Source organism: Antennarius striatus, chromosome 22 (assembly GCF_040054535.1).
Source record: "Antennarius striatus isolate MH-2024 chromosome 22, ASM4005453v1, whole genome shotgun sequence".
Classification (NCBI taxonomy): Eukaryota; Metazoa; Chordata; class Actinopteri; order Lophiiformes; family Antennariidae; genus Antennarius; species Antennarius striatus.
This window is the reverse complement of record NC_090797.1, coordinates 6884376-6899572: the sequence shown is the minus strand read 5'-3', so window position 1 is coordinate 6899572 and position 15197 is coordinate 6884376. Positions and strand designations below refer to the sequence as shown.

The window sequence follows — 15197 nt, the reverse complement described above, 5'->3', positions numbered from 1 at the left end:
AAAAAGAATAAATAAAAATTTGAAAACTGTTGTGACAATTGACGGCAAATTAAACTGGTTTTCTAGCATTCTGGCCTTGCTAGCAGTATAGCAATATTCAAGTATCATTATTATTAACAGAAAAATGACTAATATGGCCATAATATACACGCATAAATTATTATTCTTACAAAAGTGTTGAATTAAAAAAAAAAGGATAACAAAACATGACAAACCAGTTCAGCACAGCTGCCCATCATTGCAGACCCATATTTACGTTGTGAACAAGCGTCCGTTTATTTACCCTCAGCAGATTCGTCAAAGTTTTGGGTTTTCGAATATTACAAAAAGACGGAATATGAAACAAAAACATACATTTCAAATTTTATATCTAAAATTAATTTTATCTTTTTGGTATGTAAAATATTGGATAGAAGTTGTTTGTAAAAAAACAAAACAAAACTCGAATCGGTTTTTGAGGTTCGTCAGATTACTCAACTAAACGTCATCACTTCCCAGTTCACGCGGGCTGGTTGAAAACAACACGGATCCGCTTGGCTGTTGTGTAACTACTAAACAACTACACAACGTTCTAGTTCGCTTTAGTTATCACACCTATCTCTGTTAAAATAATCCGATGCACGTTTATGCTCACCAGCAGACAAGAACAAGCACAGTTATTGTTTTTTTACGCTTGAAAATCTTGGCTAAATACAGACGACTTACGAGCAATGGACCGACCGTCGAGGTTTGTGGAGGACTTTTCATTCATTCATTCATCTCAGTCAGTTTATTGTTGGATCTTCACACGTTGTTTTGTCGCTCACGCAGGAAGACTAAAGTTGTCAACTATTCTGAAGATAAGGACTTCGATGATGGTGAGACGTTAAGGCCCATCCCGTTACAGCAGTGTGTCAACTATCTGTGACAAGAAGATTATTTACGGTGTCAAATTATTTGATTTAGTGGTCAATGATGAGTGGTTTGATCACAGTCTACTCGTACAATAACACCATATTAACTTTACTGATAGCATCATGTTGTCTTGCTGGTTGTTAGTCTGCTGTTCTATAGTTGCTGGAGAGTTGACAGAAAGGAAGATGTTTTAAACAGACTTGGTTTTAGCACTAACATATTTCTACATGCTGCGTTCTTGTTGTGACAGATGATTTTGCGAGTGTGAAGGTTCCACCCAGCAAAAAGTCCAGGGACAGTGTCAAACTGGAGAACAAGAACTCTTCAAACAAGTCCTCCAGTCAAGAATCCAACTCAGAATCTGCAGCGAGCCAGAAGAGCAGGTATCCACAAAATAATGTGACGCAGTTACATCACATTCAACAAAATGATTAAGATGGTGAAGGTCCTCAAACTGAAGGAAGAACAGAATTAATGTCTGTTCAACTTTTTTACATATGGAAAAGAAAATGTACAAATGCCAGTCAGCAAAAACTCCTTCTGTGAAGTAAAACATATATCCAGACTCAAAGGCATAGCCTGCACAAAGTTAACTGGATGCTCTTAAGGGAAATATTTGAGCATTTCTGTAAAAGAAACACTATTAATTTTTTTTTAACAACAGATATATATCTAACTCTATCAAAATAAAATGAAATATGACATTACAACCTAACTTTATTATAAATGAAATGAATTTTTTTTTCCACAGAAGACCCTTGGATGAGAGGTTGCATGAACGAGATCTTGAAGCAGCCATCATGCTTTCTATGCTCAGTAATGAAGACAGCAAAAAGGACCAGTGTCTAACCAGCAAAGGTATGCTATGATTTTAAAAATACAGTACAGAATTTTTAAAAAATGTTTATTTGATTATAGGAGTTATTGTTTCTCCAGGAGAAATAACCGTTCAGGGTCCAGTAGATGAAAACACAGATCCAACTTCTTTGTGTAGGTCAAACTGCAGTGTGGACATAGAAGCTTTCGGTAAAGATTCTTGTTTTTGTCTTCAGTCCATCTGTTATAGCACATTAAAATTCTTCATGTTTGCCATGCTTGTAGTCTTAACTCATGTTTGATAAGGATAAGAACTGAATTTTGTTCTTTAGGCCTGGATGGAATCACCCCAGAAAAGGAGTTGCTTGCTGTACCCAAACAGAGAAAGGCAAAGGAGGAGATAAAAAAGCTTACAAATGAAGATGAAGACTATGAGCCCAAGTTGACACCAGGTTGACACCCTGTCATCCTTTCCTCAGCTTCTTAAATCACAATTTTTCTATGTTGTTGTCTTTGTGTCGCTAAAATGGAAATAATGGCTTTCCAGATTCAGAAAGTGATGATGATTTCAGTGAACCAACTGAAAGTGAAGATGAAGAATTCACTGTGAGTAAAAGCAGTAAAACAAAAAAGAAGGACAAAGCAACTAAGAAAGAAAGGAACAAACCGGCTCCGGCATCTAAAAAAGAAAAGTCTGTTTCTAAACCATCAAAGCCTAAATTGCAGGCAGCAGGTACGTGTGTGAAGGTTATCAAAATTATCCAGCGTTTTACTGGATTGTTTACTGTCAGTAAGTTCATTACATTAAAACTGCTTTGTGCCACAGCAGCTTCCAAACCACTGAAAAGTTCTCCATCGTCCAAACCTGCATCCAAAAGACCCATTCCATCATCCACAGTCTCTGTGTCAAAACCTGCATTATCTCCTGGCCCAGCAGGGAGCAGAATACCCAAGTGGACCCCACCAGGTGAGTATGAATGAATGTCAACAGCAATTCATCTTCAGACAGACTTGGAAGTAAATTTCAGTCCAGATAGTCCTCAACATACAAACACAATTGGTTCTGAGAGGTTATTCATAAGTCGATTTGTCCTTAACTTGTTATTTATTATTTTTCAATCTATAACCACCATTTGAGGTCATTTAAATGCCATTACTACTCTAAATACTATTACCATTACGACTCGATTGTTAGTATGTTGAGGACTACCTGTATTTTGAATACTGTTCCTTTTTATCCACAGGTCAAATTGGCAGGAGTCCGACTTCATCACTGAGTCCAGCTGTGAGGTCTCCAGGTCAGGGTCTGAGGCTGGGACTGTCTCGCCGTGTTCGTGTCAAACCTCTTCATCCCGGCGTTACAAGCCACTGACTCAGTGATCACTCGTCTGTGAATGTCCCTGAATGAGTCAGTTCTTTTAGCTTTTCTGCCTTTTTTTTTTAAGCGACGTTTGTAAATATTCATGTGGAAGTTGATGTGTGTTACTATACATGTACAGTTATTCAATGGATTAGTGAACACCCTAGACTGATTTTTGAAAAATTTTATCTGTCCCTTTTTTAACATGTTATTTTTAAAACTTGTATTTTCTCACTTTTCCTGTTTGCTTTGTAACTATATCGTGTACATATATATATAAAAAATAAAACTGGAAAACTAACAAAACATGTTGTGTCTTCAGGATGTATTTTATACATTTTTTTATTACTGCTCTACTGCATATCAGAGGGAACTACTGTTTTGGTTCTTGATTTAGTTACTGGGTGAAACATTAATGAAAATATAACGTAACTATTTGTTTGCCATAAAAGGAAAAAAAAATTTTTTTTCAAAATATAAAAATTTATTTCCTATTTGTACACAACCTGGCCATTTGAGGATGCCCCTTTTATACATCCCAGACTTTACTGTGTTGTACAGTAAAGGATTGTGACATCTGATTAACGTTCAGATCCTCTGTTAGTTGACATAAAACTGAAATTTTTCCATGTTAAAATCACAAATCCACATCAAAATGTCTAAAAATTATTTATTGGGTTTATGTGAAATATCTATCTTCTAAGAATAGAAACAAAGACATTGAAAGTTGATGCTGATTCGGATGCATTATTGAAAGTTATTTGGCAGTGCTTGGGGTAATATGTTAGATTCAGACTATTCTTGTTTTTAAAAAAAGAAAGCAATCTCAGGGTTTTGCTGAACTAATGTCAGCTGTGTAGTTGCACTGAAGCATGTTTCCTTGATTTCTGAATTGTTTATCTAAGACTACTGATGACCTATAAATGATTTGTTCAAATGTTCACATTCAAATCTCTTTCAAGTCTAACAGGATGAGTTGTGGTTTTTCTATCATGAAAGGTCAGAAATGAAGGCGTCCCATTTCTTCTGCCACATAGCATAAGCCTTGTTCTTCAGATGAGCAGGCAAGGAGCTGTACCTGCAGGGACAAGAACTTAAGGTATGAATTTTAAAGCTCTTAGAATTTCCTGGCACAAATATCAAAATTGCATATGAAAAATTACGCTTTTCACATGCACTCAAGTTTTCCACCTATAACCTTTGAAACCCTGACTGCCTAAAAACTAGACAATTTGAAAACATGCTTGTAAAGTCTGTTTCGTTAACAAGGATAATCATAAAAATGATCATTTCGTTCAATTAATTTCAATTTTAAATTAACTGATTTTCACCTGATAGAGTTGACAGCGAGCTCTTTCAGAGTACCAAGGTTTGCTTTTAATCCCCCAATACCAACAAAGGCTTCATAGAAATCATAGGAGAGGCCTGTGGTGCTGAAGACTGATGGGTCATCGGAGCTGATGACCATCGGGTGGCCCTCAGACATCAGCACAGCTGCAGGGTGATTCCTCAGGTCTGATACCAGTTTCAGGACCTGGGGATCAAATGTCAACCAGGTCTTTTACACATATATGGCAAGTACTGTACATGGACATTGAATGCAAATGGTGCAGACTTCTAGATCAGTTGTGTTTGCAGTACTTTGCTAAGAGTGCATTTGGTTTTTAGCCATCTAAATTTTAGTTTTAGTTTTTTAGACTTTACAATAATAGATACACAATAATGTCATTTAGAACAGCCTTTAAAATATTTTAAAACACAAGTTACAGTATTTCTAATTATTTAATAATTACAAAATTCTGAATACAATCAGGCTTGAAGTCCCATTTCAACCTGATGACCATAAACACCTCACAGCACATGTGATAAAATGGATGAAGAATCAGTCCCCAGATCTAAATGTTGGTCATTTAGGTTTAGAAACACAATTTCCTATTGTGCAAGTGACTACAAGTTATCTGACCTGGTTTGAGATGGGGCACAGCTCCACAGCCACGTTTCTTGTCCGAGAAAGCTCTTTGGCAACCGGATGGTGCACCAAAGCATAGCCATGCCCAATCCGTGTGGTGTTGAACAGGAGGGCATCAAGAACGTTCTGATCTGTTTTGGTGCCTTCTTCATCTACATACACAGTGGAAGCATAATACAGTATATTCAAAACATTATTTTAATACACTGCTTTGTAATTATTTATGGTGTTAATGGTGCAGTGAATTTTTTGAACAACTCACCTGTTTCTCCTGCATGGAAGAAGTATGGTAATGTGACACCCAGCTCAGCAGGCAGAGAAAGCGCTTCCATAAAGTACCAAAGTGACTTCCCACTGTCTTCTCTGCCAACCTACAGACATGAAGTTATCTCAAAGGTTAAATCCATTAAATCCAACTACAGTAATGGCAGAAAACACTTCCCCTCGCAAGAGATTTAACAAGAGAGATTCCTTTTTACCAGATCAAATCCCGCAATAACATCTGGGTAGTCCTTTTGCAGCTGAATGGCTTCTTTCACAGCCGCTTTGACCTCATTTAAACTCTGAGCCCTGAAGTAAGCAGCATTTAATAATAGATATGAATAAGTGCTCCATTAGGATGATTCACAAACAAGAAAAATAAAGAATATTAAGAAATCTATCTTGCAGTGATGTAATCTATCTAAGTGCATTTTGAAAAGTGCTTCAATGCAAAGCTTGCACACTTACAGTACAATTGATTATTTTCCACTACTCTAAATGAGTAGAGCTGGGTTTAATTACTGATTAAACTTTATTGAATTAAAAGGTCTTGTACGAAATTGATGAAATAGTTCTTAGTATTTCCATATCCAGAAAACAGGAATCTAATATAATTAAGAGACAATATAATCATAGTTATTAATTTAATTAGAGAGATTCCAAGCTGGGACAAAGTAACCATTACTTTTGAAATGCAATTTCAAGGCAGATGATCCCCATTTGGTTAAATTGCATGGATTTTCTTTTCCATTCAGAGGCAAAAAATGTATATGTGTGTAAGCAAGCACCTTTAGTATAGTTACAACAAATTATTAATAAATACCTGTTTACAGAAAATATGATGCGAGCCCCTAGAAAATCTGGATGATCTTCTTTAAATTTGTCAGTAACCTCTTGAAACATTTTTATAAACCAGGATTTATCGTTGACGGTTCCATCAAGCTCATATGTCTGAAACACAAAAAAAGGTTAGACTGAATGTGGAAATATAGCATTGCAGCTGGACTGACAGTCAGAACTACCACGAATGAAATGTTTGTCAAAGTGAAGCTGAAGCTGACGCTGCAGATCCAATGTGAACAAGAAAGAAGCGAACCTGAGACAGGCCACTCCTTAGTTCCAGGTACATGATGTTGTCAAGGTGAAGCTCCATTAGACCCTGGTAGAAGTAGTCTTTCAGTACCGGGGCATGGGAGATCAGACCACCAGCTACAATGAAAGTATTCTGAAATTTTTCCCACACAATATCTTGGCTTGGATAGTCACCCTCTGGATCCTCAGTGAAAAGTGTGAGGTGCTGTATCAAACTGAAAAACACCCCAGAACAGATATTCTGTTTTCAGATCTCCTATTACAGTATATCACAGCTTGATGTATTTAATGGAAGGCGATGTCTCACTTAACCTTTCATCAAATTCTGCAGGGTTTCCCATTTTGGCTCTTAAGTTCTCAAGAAGCTGCCAGTAGAAACACTCCAATCGTGGGAAGGGCTGGCTGGTGGAGAACAGGAAGCGAATGGATTTGTCCCATGTGAAGCAGATGTAGCAGTTTGGCCTGTAGGTGACGTTTTTCACCAGCCATTCAGCACTGACCAGAGTGAAACTGTGAATGTGGAGTGCTCCACCTGCCCAACAAAACAGCAGGATTTAACCTCAGACTGATCCAAAAAACCTTAGGAACATTTTGATGCCAAATATTTTATTCCATCCCTTATCAGTTTGTCGGTTTACTGTGGTTGTCTTGATAGCTTTCTTTCCTTTTGTCGTTTTTATCATCTTCTGTCATCTTTTTCCCCCCAGTTTATTTATGTGCTCTTCTAATGAATATCCTTTCAGCTATTTTGAAAGTTTGCAGCTATGTTTCTCTTTATGGAAATTTTTACATCTACCTATGCACTAGCTTTGCTCTATGGTCAAAGGTAGTGCATAGCTTTGACCTACCCTGAAAGGTCAAACCTATGCACTTGTCAGGTACTACTTTCAGGGTACCCTTACCTACCCTTTGTGGGATGTTGCAGTCTCTTTTTGCAGCCTTTTAGAATGTTGAGTCTACATGCTTTCCCTCCGGACACTCAGACTAACTCCCAGTCAAAAGAGCTTGTGTGGCTTGTGTTTCTATGTGTCCTTGTGATGAAGTGCTGGTTTGTCCAGGGAATGCCCTTCCTCCTACTCAATGTCAGATGGATAAGGTTTGTTCATCCTAATGCAGCTTTGCAGTTGTTTCGCATCTCTGTTATAGTAATTTTATGACATAACATTTGATCATTTTCTATAACCTAATTGTGCTTCTGTTGGAAAACAGTTAAATTAATCATTTTTAAAATTATAACAGAATTTTAAAAATGATAGTCACCTTCAACATTAAAGGAATGCAATAAAGAAAAAAATCACGGACCTGTGCCCAATGACTGCTTTTTTATGCTTGTGAAATTACCTTTAGGCATCTGTTTGAGCACTTGGAAAATTGAACTCCTCTGGATGAGAGACTTTGCCTTGAAGAAGTGCATAGCAGGGGGGAACTGTGTGTTGTGCATCTCTTTCTCCTTTAACTGACGGAGGTAAGCATCGAGCTTCTGTTCAGCTGCTGTCAGTGCCACTCGGCCTCCAGTCTGTCTTAATGCCTCTTGAAGCATTAGGACGTCCCTCTGACTTGGGTCAGGCATTCCATCAGTCACCCTTAGAAACCACAGTAAGGGCACATACATGACCACAGTCTGCCAGATAGAGATCATTGTGTTGTTCAGTGCCACTGGAGGGTGCTAGAACAGATCACTCTTTCCACGCGAACAGGATTGCTTCTGTAAAAAAGGGAAACAGTGTGAAAGTTATGCCATTAATTCATAGTACTGTACTTTGCAGTAGATTAGTAATATTGTTGTGGCTTCACTGGTAAATAAATCAGACAACTGGTTGAAAGGTCATCAGCCTTGTTACCAGTTAATGCTTCAGTCTTAACTGAATGAATACAATGAATGGTGTGCTTTCAGAGTGAAAAGCACCTATCCTATCAGCTGACCTGGACACAGCATGGAGAACCTCTCTTGTTGTCTTCAACATTCATTGTCATTGCTTTCTGCAGATCTGTCATGTTGTGATGCAGGTCTAACTTGCTCGGGGTTAGATTATCTATAGTCAACATGTTTCAGACTCCCTACTACTAACTGTGTATCCCAGTGGCATACAGAACATGTTGTTCTGTATGGCAAAATGTTGCTTGGTACTCACCTTTTGCACCAATATAAGAATGGACACAGAACCAGTTCACTATTTCCTGTGTACATCTGATGCTAGCATCCTGAAGTAAGCCAAGAAGATTTTTATTCTGTATATTCTTAGACTTTTTTGTCTCTAAGTAAAGTACATTTAAGTATAATTTTTCAAGTATAGCTCTCGTGGACTAATAAGAAACAAACTCAAAACATACATTATAAACGTCTTATCTGGTAAGGGTGGCGCCAAACATGTACTTAAGAGTGCACCAAATAATTTACAATATAAAGGATAACAAGTGTTAACTATCAGTCACTGCACATGGTTCACCCGTTTCCCATTTAAGTTGGACTTACTTTTGTGGTCTGCACACAGGAATGTCCAGTTTAGCTGATTCCGAGAAAGGAAACACCTTTAGAATTATCACAGAGGTCTGATCTCAGAGTGTAACCTTGCTCCATTCCATGTGTATCATCCAGGTACAACTAGCCAACACAGACTAAGAGACTATTTCTATGAAGCGGTCCAGAAAGCACAAAGAAAGGCATTTTTCTACAGCTATCCTCTACCTCTGCTCAGCAGTCTCCCAAAAGACTCGCTTGTTTTCCAAAGGAAGCTCTGCCATCAGGCATGTCAGCAAACTCACCAGAGCAACTGGGTAATTGGGACATTTTTGTGTGACAAATACCATGTGATAAGCTAATGAATAAGGCATGAATGGCCAGTATTGCAGAAGAAATTGAAATATTGGGCATTCCCCAGTGATGAGGACATTAGGAAAACCACAGAAAAAATGAAGTGATACCGATTTAAATTTTACTAGGATTTACATTTTCACATAACATTTTTATTTGATGACAGAAAAAACAAAACAAAAATGTATAATTAAATCTGAAAACCTCATATACATACTGTGAAATGACAACCCTCACTAGTATAATTCAGGACAGAATATTGTAGGGTCGATGTAACATCAATAAATAAATTGTGAAAGGTCATCTATGGTCTTCATTTGATTTCCTAGAATGGTTTCTTCCCCCCGTTATTGGTTATAGCAGACTTCCATTAGCAACACAATGCAACAAGGCTGATTATAGGGGAAACTGTAATACAATGGCTGTGTTTGTCATGAAAACTGATCCAATTAGAGGACAAACCATTCATCCGGACGATCGCCTGACTCGGTTGTCCCTGACTAATCAATGTAAACCGAGACCCTTAGTAGAGAAGCAGCAGTGTAAATGCATCATTACAGCTGTGCAACACAACGACACACATCTGTACTGCTGAGCTACAGCCTTCATCAGAGAAAAATACAAGAATACAATACAATACACCACACAACATCAATGCATTTCTTTTGCATCAGGAATTTTTTTCACAGATGAGGAATGATGTTTTATGACAAAATTAAAAAAAGAGGAATTGTTTCTTCTTCCATGATCCAGGTGAGTTTCAGTCCATAAATTTACGGTTTGGGTTGGCACCAAACAGAGCCACTCGGATTTCAGGCATCATCTGCAAACACAGAAAAGTATGTTATGTAAATTTGTCTACAACTAATTATTTAACACAATTCCCTTAAACCTGACAGGATATATCAAAATATTTAGTTTTGTATGGCCAAATATCCAACGGCTTTAAGTTTACACATTTAAAAAGCTTGCAAATATGTTTTTCATTAGTTATTAATGACTATTCCTCTGTTGTTTAACTAATCCATTGATAATTACAGTCTCATTTACTTAATGTACAATATTGAAAGATAGGGAGATAGTGAATAATAAGTAAATCAGAAAACTGCATATGTAACTGAACAGGGGAATCCGAGGCTAATATTTTCTCTTGTCTACATCTTACCTGCTGTGCCATTAGCTCCAGTCTGCTCTCCAGGGTGTTGGACACCTTTATCTTCCCATCTCCATTATAGATCTCAACACCTCCAGAACTGGACAAGAAAATAAGAAATCATGTTGAGATAATGTTCAATGAAGTCTTCAAGAACGAATCTTAAATGTTTATGTTTCAAATGTGATTCTGCGTACACGTCTGGAGGGATGAAGTTGTCCTGGTCGATGCGGACCTCCAGGTTGCTCTTAACAGCTGCCTTATATATGGGAATATTCCTCTGGATGGACGCCTGAAAGCAACGCAATGCACGTTAGGTCACAGTGCAGGCAGCACAATCTCATGGTACCTCTTTGTGTCATAAAATATACATCGACTTTCTGAACCTGCCATAATCTCACAAAAAATGATAGCCACTTTCCTTTCATATACTTATATATTTCACATGCTTGCACTCATGAACTTGTCATCCAAAAGCTAAAAAGAGGAATCAAAGAACAGCCAAATTAACGTCAAAGCAATATTCAAATGATTTCATTATTTATTATTTATTATTATGTCAGGTGAGAATGGGATTCTTCATTCTGCGTGTTGTGGCTATTTTTTTCAAGTGAACTGTAATTCATTAAATTTAGACATTTTATTAATGCATTGCTGACGTTTTACTCAGCTATCATATTACAGCATCCATACAGAGTTCAGGAAATGTCAAACAGAAATGATTAAAAAAAGGTTTTCACATTCATTGTTACTTTGGACAGAATCTCCTATCAAATACATAAATGCATATTTGAACATATACTAACAAATTGACTCACTTGTACCAACGACAGGTCCTGTTTACGGCAACGAATAGTCACTTTGGGCTCCAGAAGCTGATAGAATCCCTGATAATAAAAAAAAAAAAAGAGTATGGAAATAGTATCAGTACTTAATAACAGCATCCTCACATGTACACGCAGACATGTGAGTTCATTAGGTACACCCTGCTAAAAGTAATGGAGTCTAATACAAAAGCTTCACAATAAATCTTCCTCTTCGTGAGCTGCGATAATTTTTCTCGAAACTGCTTTAATGTAATACATCGTACGAGATATTTCTACAGTTGAATCAACACCTGTCAAACTACTAAAACATAAAAACCTTCATGGAGGTCTGAATGTGTAGTATGGCTCTATTACTACATTTTAATAGCTGCAGCTAGGTGTGCCTAAAACTGGCTGCTGAGTGTGCGGTTTGGAGGCTGAGAGGACAGACCAACCTGCAGGAGCAATCCGTCCATCAGAGCTGAATACCTGGCTGGGTCCTTTGCGACATTAACAAGCCGTTGCCGGGCCTCATTCAGCATATCCTGTGGGCAAAACACATACAAAACTCATAATAGTAACACAATCTATGTCAATTTTACAATAAAGATTAAAGGGATGATGTGCAGCTGTTTACCGAGATCATATCATCCCGCGCCTTCAGCACCTTCAGTCGAGCCTGGTTCATCAGGTTGGACATTTGGCTGTTAACAGACAAATAATACATATCAGGTCTTTTTATGCTTCTATGACTTAGATTGTTCCAAAATACTGCAAACAACTCAGTAGTAGGACCATAAAATGTCTTTTGTAAAAAAAAAAGGCTAGATGAAGTTAAAAAAAAAAAACCTCTACGTGTACCACGATTTCTAGCCTGCACGTACATTTTCTTTTGCTGCTCGATCTGCTTCTCTTTCTTCTCATAGTACTCCATTATCTTCAGCCTCTGAGTCTGAACCAGACGGCCCTTCTCAATGTTGAACTCTTCTTCTGCCTGCAGGAGACATAGATCACTTGAAAAGAATTCCATGTATCATTAAATTGTTTTGTTTTTATTGATTAATGAATTGAAATTTAAAGATTAATGTTGATCAAATATGTTTTTAAGGAAGTCTTTATAAACAGTGTAAGCAGCACAGGCAAAACCATTGGTTTAGATTGTTTTTATTTCTTTTTTCTATATTACCCATATATTTAAGACTGTTATGTTTAGTGTGCATTTAGTGGCCCTAATGGTGATGTTTGCGCATTAAAAAGGGCCTCTGATGGCATCTTAAAATATTATATCAAACAATTAGAATGCAAGTTGAAAAGTCCTTGAACGTTGCATCAATATTGTCTGTGTACATCATCTAATGCTGGGAATCTCCTGTGTTTGTCTATAATTAACTTAACAACTGACTTGTCTGTAATTAACTTACTAAAGTTGACTTCTGCATGAAAGTCATTTAATAAGAAGTGAATACTGACATCCACTTCCTTTCCTGGTTGATGGGGGCACTACAATAACCTTCTACCTAAGAAATTGCTAAACTATCATGCTGATTTCCGTAATTTCTGTGACTCCTCAACACAGGGGCCAAATAGTTTAAGTCTTAATTCTAAGGTGTAACACCCACAGTTGAAGTCCACTTTAGAACATTCCTTGCACGTTTTAATAGTTCCTGTTTCCACTAATTTTTAGTCATCACTCTTGACCCACTATCGAAGACAAAAAGAAAAAAGACAAAAACAATCAACAAAAGCAGGGATTAGTCATTTATTATAATCACCACCACATTTTTACCTTTGCATCAATTTCTTCTGCCTTCTCATTGGCCTCTTGTTCAATGAAGGCCATCATGTGCTTGATCTGCAAACAGAACGATAGAAACATCCACAAGAATCAAAATTGTTAGTTTGAATTTTTTAGGGATTTATATGACCACAACTTAGTTTTTTTCTGAACTCAAAGAATTGAAAACTGACAACTCTATCATAATGAAACCCAGACATGATTCCACACCCTGCTGTGAACTGACTGTCACCGTACTGAAGAATGCTTCTCATTACGGTGAGAAGCACATACAGTATTTGTATTTCTGTAATTTACATTTTAAGATGTGAACAACTCTCCATAATTTCATACGTAGGTGTGAATTACACAGTTAATTACGATTTCATAATTTTGGGCACTTTGAAATCCCCCTTCACTTTCATCTTGATCTATCTGATCCTGACAGATGGCTTGGAAATGAGAGACGAGAATAGGTAGAGGGGCTTTAAGGAAAAACGACAGATATTGTGCAAACATACTCTGTTCAACTGTCTTGCTGCAGATCAGACCCTTCCCAGGTTATTACAAAAGTTTTTGCAAAAATCCCAGTTCCTCAACGGGGCCTGACGTGTTCATCATGTGATCATTAACTCCACGTCTCAGCCGTCACTTCCACATGACACCAGAGTCATGATGGCTGCTTTCTTTGCTATGATTAGTAACCTTACCAGACGTACAACATTCAAAATAACACGAACTAGCTTGTGTTTGTTTCGATGCTAAAGTACTATAGCTCTCTCAATGTCATTCTCACACAAACACTTACTGGAACTGAGACGTAGTTTTCATTGTTTCAACACGATGGACAAAAACACAAAATGTCCCTCATCAGACTCGGTGAGTGGTGTTACTCTGAAGGTTAAAACCATTCATTACCTGCTTCTGTACGTCGGCATCGCTGAGCGCCATGGTCGCAGCTGTCAACGGTTCGTGGGTCCTGCGCGGAAAAAGAACAGAAATACACAATTAAAAACCTTGACGATAACAGATGTCGTCATTAATAACTAGAATATTTAAAATCTGCAATCCTAGGTCTAAACGGATAATTCATTACTTGAAAAATTCAGACGAAGAGGTATGAATTAATCGCAGCAGCAGTCGTGAGTCAAAGATGTCTTCTAAGATCAGCTGATTTACGCGTCACATGATGTTTACTTCCGGTTGGGCTACCAATCAGCGGTGAGGAAAAGGTGACCTGATCCAAAACAGGAAGTTCTAAATTATATACTGTATATCTGAATTATATATACTGTACACATATATACAGTATATATACACATTGTTATATATATATATATATATATATATATATATATATATATATATATGTATGTGTGTGTGTGTGTGTGTGTATATATGTGTATATATATGTATATATATGTATATATATGTGTATATATATATACATATATACACACACACACACACACACACACACATATATATATATTATATATTATATATATATATATATATATATATATATATATATATATATATATATATATATATATATATATATATATATATATATATATATATATATATATATATATATATATACATAATTTGTCATACAACATAGCGGATCCAAACAAGACAGCAGATACTTCATCAAAAAACTACAACTAAATAAAAAGAAATGTTGTAAGATGTGTAAATATACTGTACATGTTGGAGCATAGAGAGCATGATTAACTCCTGGTTTAGTTTACAGTTAATTAGCCTGTAGAGGGAGACACAGTTTGGAACGTTCATCTTTAGAAATAGCTGCCTGTCTGACTTGTATTTTCCTTTCTGTGTCATCGGCTTACACACACACACACACACACACACACACACACACACACACACACACACACACACACACACACACACACACACACACACACACACACACACACACACACACACACACACACACACACACACAATGTAGAGTGAGTGATAATCAGCTGTTTGGAGGGTGAGCATAAGAGTCCACAGATTGAGTACGTGGAAATAGTGACCCATTGAACTCTATAGACTCTTCAGACACACAGTTTAAAGTTTGATTCAAGATTCAAGAGCAAATCCATGATTTAATTGTCCCACAGTACCTTGCCTTGGTCATGTGTTTCACAGGACAGCAAAGTCACCACTGACAGCTCTCTGGGCCAACTGTTATGTCATGGATTTGGGAAGAGAGATGGGTGAGGGAGGGATAGGGGGGGGGGGA

General features: G+C 37.2%; 3 protein-coding genes across 8 annotated transcripts; 1 reads left to right on the top strand and 2 right to left on the bottom strand.

Annotated features, from left to right (window-relative positions):
• Positions 1 to 506: 506 nt before the first annotated feature.
• On the top strand, positions 507 to 3305 carry LOC137589506 (RAD51-associated protein 1-like). Of its 4 annotated transcripts, none has more exons than XM_068307323.1 (9): positions 571 to 727; positions 811 to 857; positions 1145 to 1277; positions 1646 to 1752; positions 1831 to 1920; positions 2043 to 2162; positions 2258 to 2443; positions 2540 to 2677; positions 2955 to 3305. In XM_068307323.1, the coding sequence occupies exons 1-9, from the start codon at positions 711 to 713 to the stop codon at positions 3080 to 3082; spliced, it is 966 nt and encodes a 321-aa protein (XP_068163424.1). In that variant the 5' UTR covers positions 571 to 710; the 3' UTR covers positions 3083 to 3305. The 4 variants fall into 4 exon arrangements, with proteins under 4 accessions (XP_068163422.1, XP_068163421.1, XP_068163424.1 ...); XM_068307322.1 differs by having other exon boundaries at positions 2537 to 2677; XM_068307321.1 differs by having other exon boundaries at positions 507 to 857.
• Positions 3306 to 3726: 421 nt separating this feature from the next.
• ada2b (adenosine deaminase 2b) lies at positions 3727 to 9154 on the bottom strand. Of its 3 annotated transcripts, XM_068307092.1 has the most exons (11): positions 8866 to 9141; positions 8525 to 8594; positions 7734 to 8097; positions 6705 to 6924; positions 6397 to 6607; positions 6124 to 6251; positions 5519 to 5609; positions 5302 to 5410; positions 5034 to 5191; positions 4402 to 4604; positions 3727 to 4148 (listed from the first exon to the last, which is right to left on the bottom strand). In XM_068307092.1, the coding sequence occupies exons 3-11, from the start codon at positions 8029 to 8031 to the stop codon at positions 4061 to 4063; spliced, it is 1506 nt and encodes a 501-aa protein (XP_068163193.1). In that variant the 5' UTR covers positions 8032 to 8097; positions 8525 to 8594; positions 8866 to 9141; the 3' UTR covers positions 3727 to 4060. The 3 variants fall into 3 exon arrangements, with proteins under 3 accessions (XP_068163193.1, XP_068163194.1, XP_068163192.1); XM_068307093.1 differs by lacking the exon at positions 8525 to 8594 and having other exon boundaries at positions 9079 to 9154; XM_068307091.1 differs by lacking the exon at positions 8525 to 8594 and having other exon boundaries at positions 8866 to 9140.
• Positions 9155 to 9303: 149 nt separating this feature from the next.
• Positions 9304 to 14115, bottom strand: atp6v1e1b (ATPase H+ transporting V1 subunit E1b). Its single transcript, XM_068306965.1, has 10 exons — positions 14034 to 14115; positions 13856 to 13916; positions 12950 to 13015; positions 12048 to 12157; positions 11801 to 11867; positions 11619 to 11708; positions 11176 to 11244; positions 10555 to 10649; positions 10370 to 10457; positions 9304 to 10027 (listed from the first exon to the last, which is right to left on the bottom strand). Exons 2-10 carry the CDS (start codon positions 13886 to 13888, stop codon positions 9965 to 9967), a joined length of 681 nt encoding a protein of 226 aa, XP_068163066.1. The 5' UTR covers positions 13889 to 13916; positions 14034 to 14115; the 3' UTR covers positions 9304 to 9964.
• Positions 14116 to 15197: the final 1082 nt, after the last annotated feature.

Coding starts and splice junctions, on each gene's coding strand:
- LOC137589506 (XM_068307320.1), top strand. CDS start 617: ATGCACGTTTATGCTCACCAGCAGACAAGAACAAGCACAGTTATTGTT. Junction 858..1,144: donor AGATAAGGACTTCGATGATG/GTGAGACGTTAA, acceptor TTGTTGTGACAG/ATGATTTTGCGAGTGTGAAG. Junction 2,444..2,536: donor GCCTAAATTGCAGGCAGCAG/GTACGTGTGTGA, acceptor TTTGTGCCACAG/CAGCTTCCAAACCACTGAAA.
- ada2b (XM_068307093.1), bottom strand. CDS start 8,031: ATGATCTCTATCTGGCAGACTGTGGTCATGTATGTGCCCTTACTGTGG. Junction 6,252..6,396: donor TAAGGAGTGGCCTGTCTCAG/GTTCGCTTCTTT, acceptor TTTGTGTTTCAG/ACATATGAGCTTGATGGAAC. Junction 5,610..6,123: donor ATCATATTTTCTGTAAACAG/GTATTTATTAAT, acceptor TGCTTACTTCAG/GGCTCAGAGTTTAAATGAGG.
- atp6v1e1b (XM_068306965.1), bottom strand. CDS start 13,888: ATGGCGCTCAGCGATGCCGACGTACAGAAGCAG. Junction 12,158..12,949: donor CAGAAGAAATTGATGCAAAG/GTAAAAATGTGG, acceptor TGTCTCCTGCAG/GCAGAAGAAGAGTTCAACAT. Junction 10,458..10,554: donor AACTTCATCCCTCCAGACGT/GTACGCAGAATC, acceptor TTTCTTGTCCAG/TTCTGGAGGTGTTGAGATCT.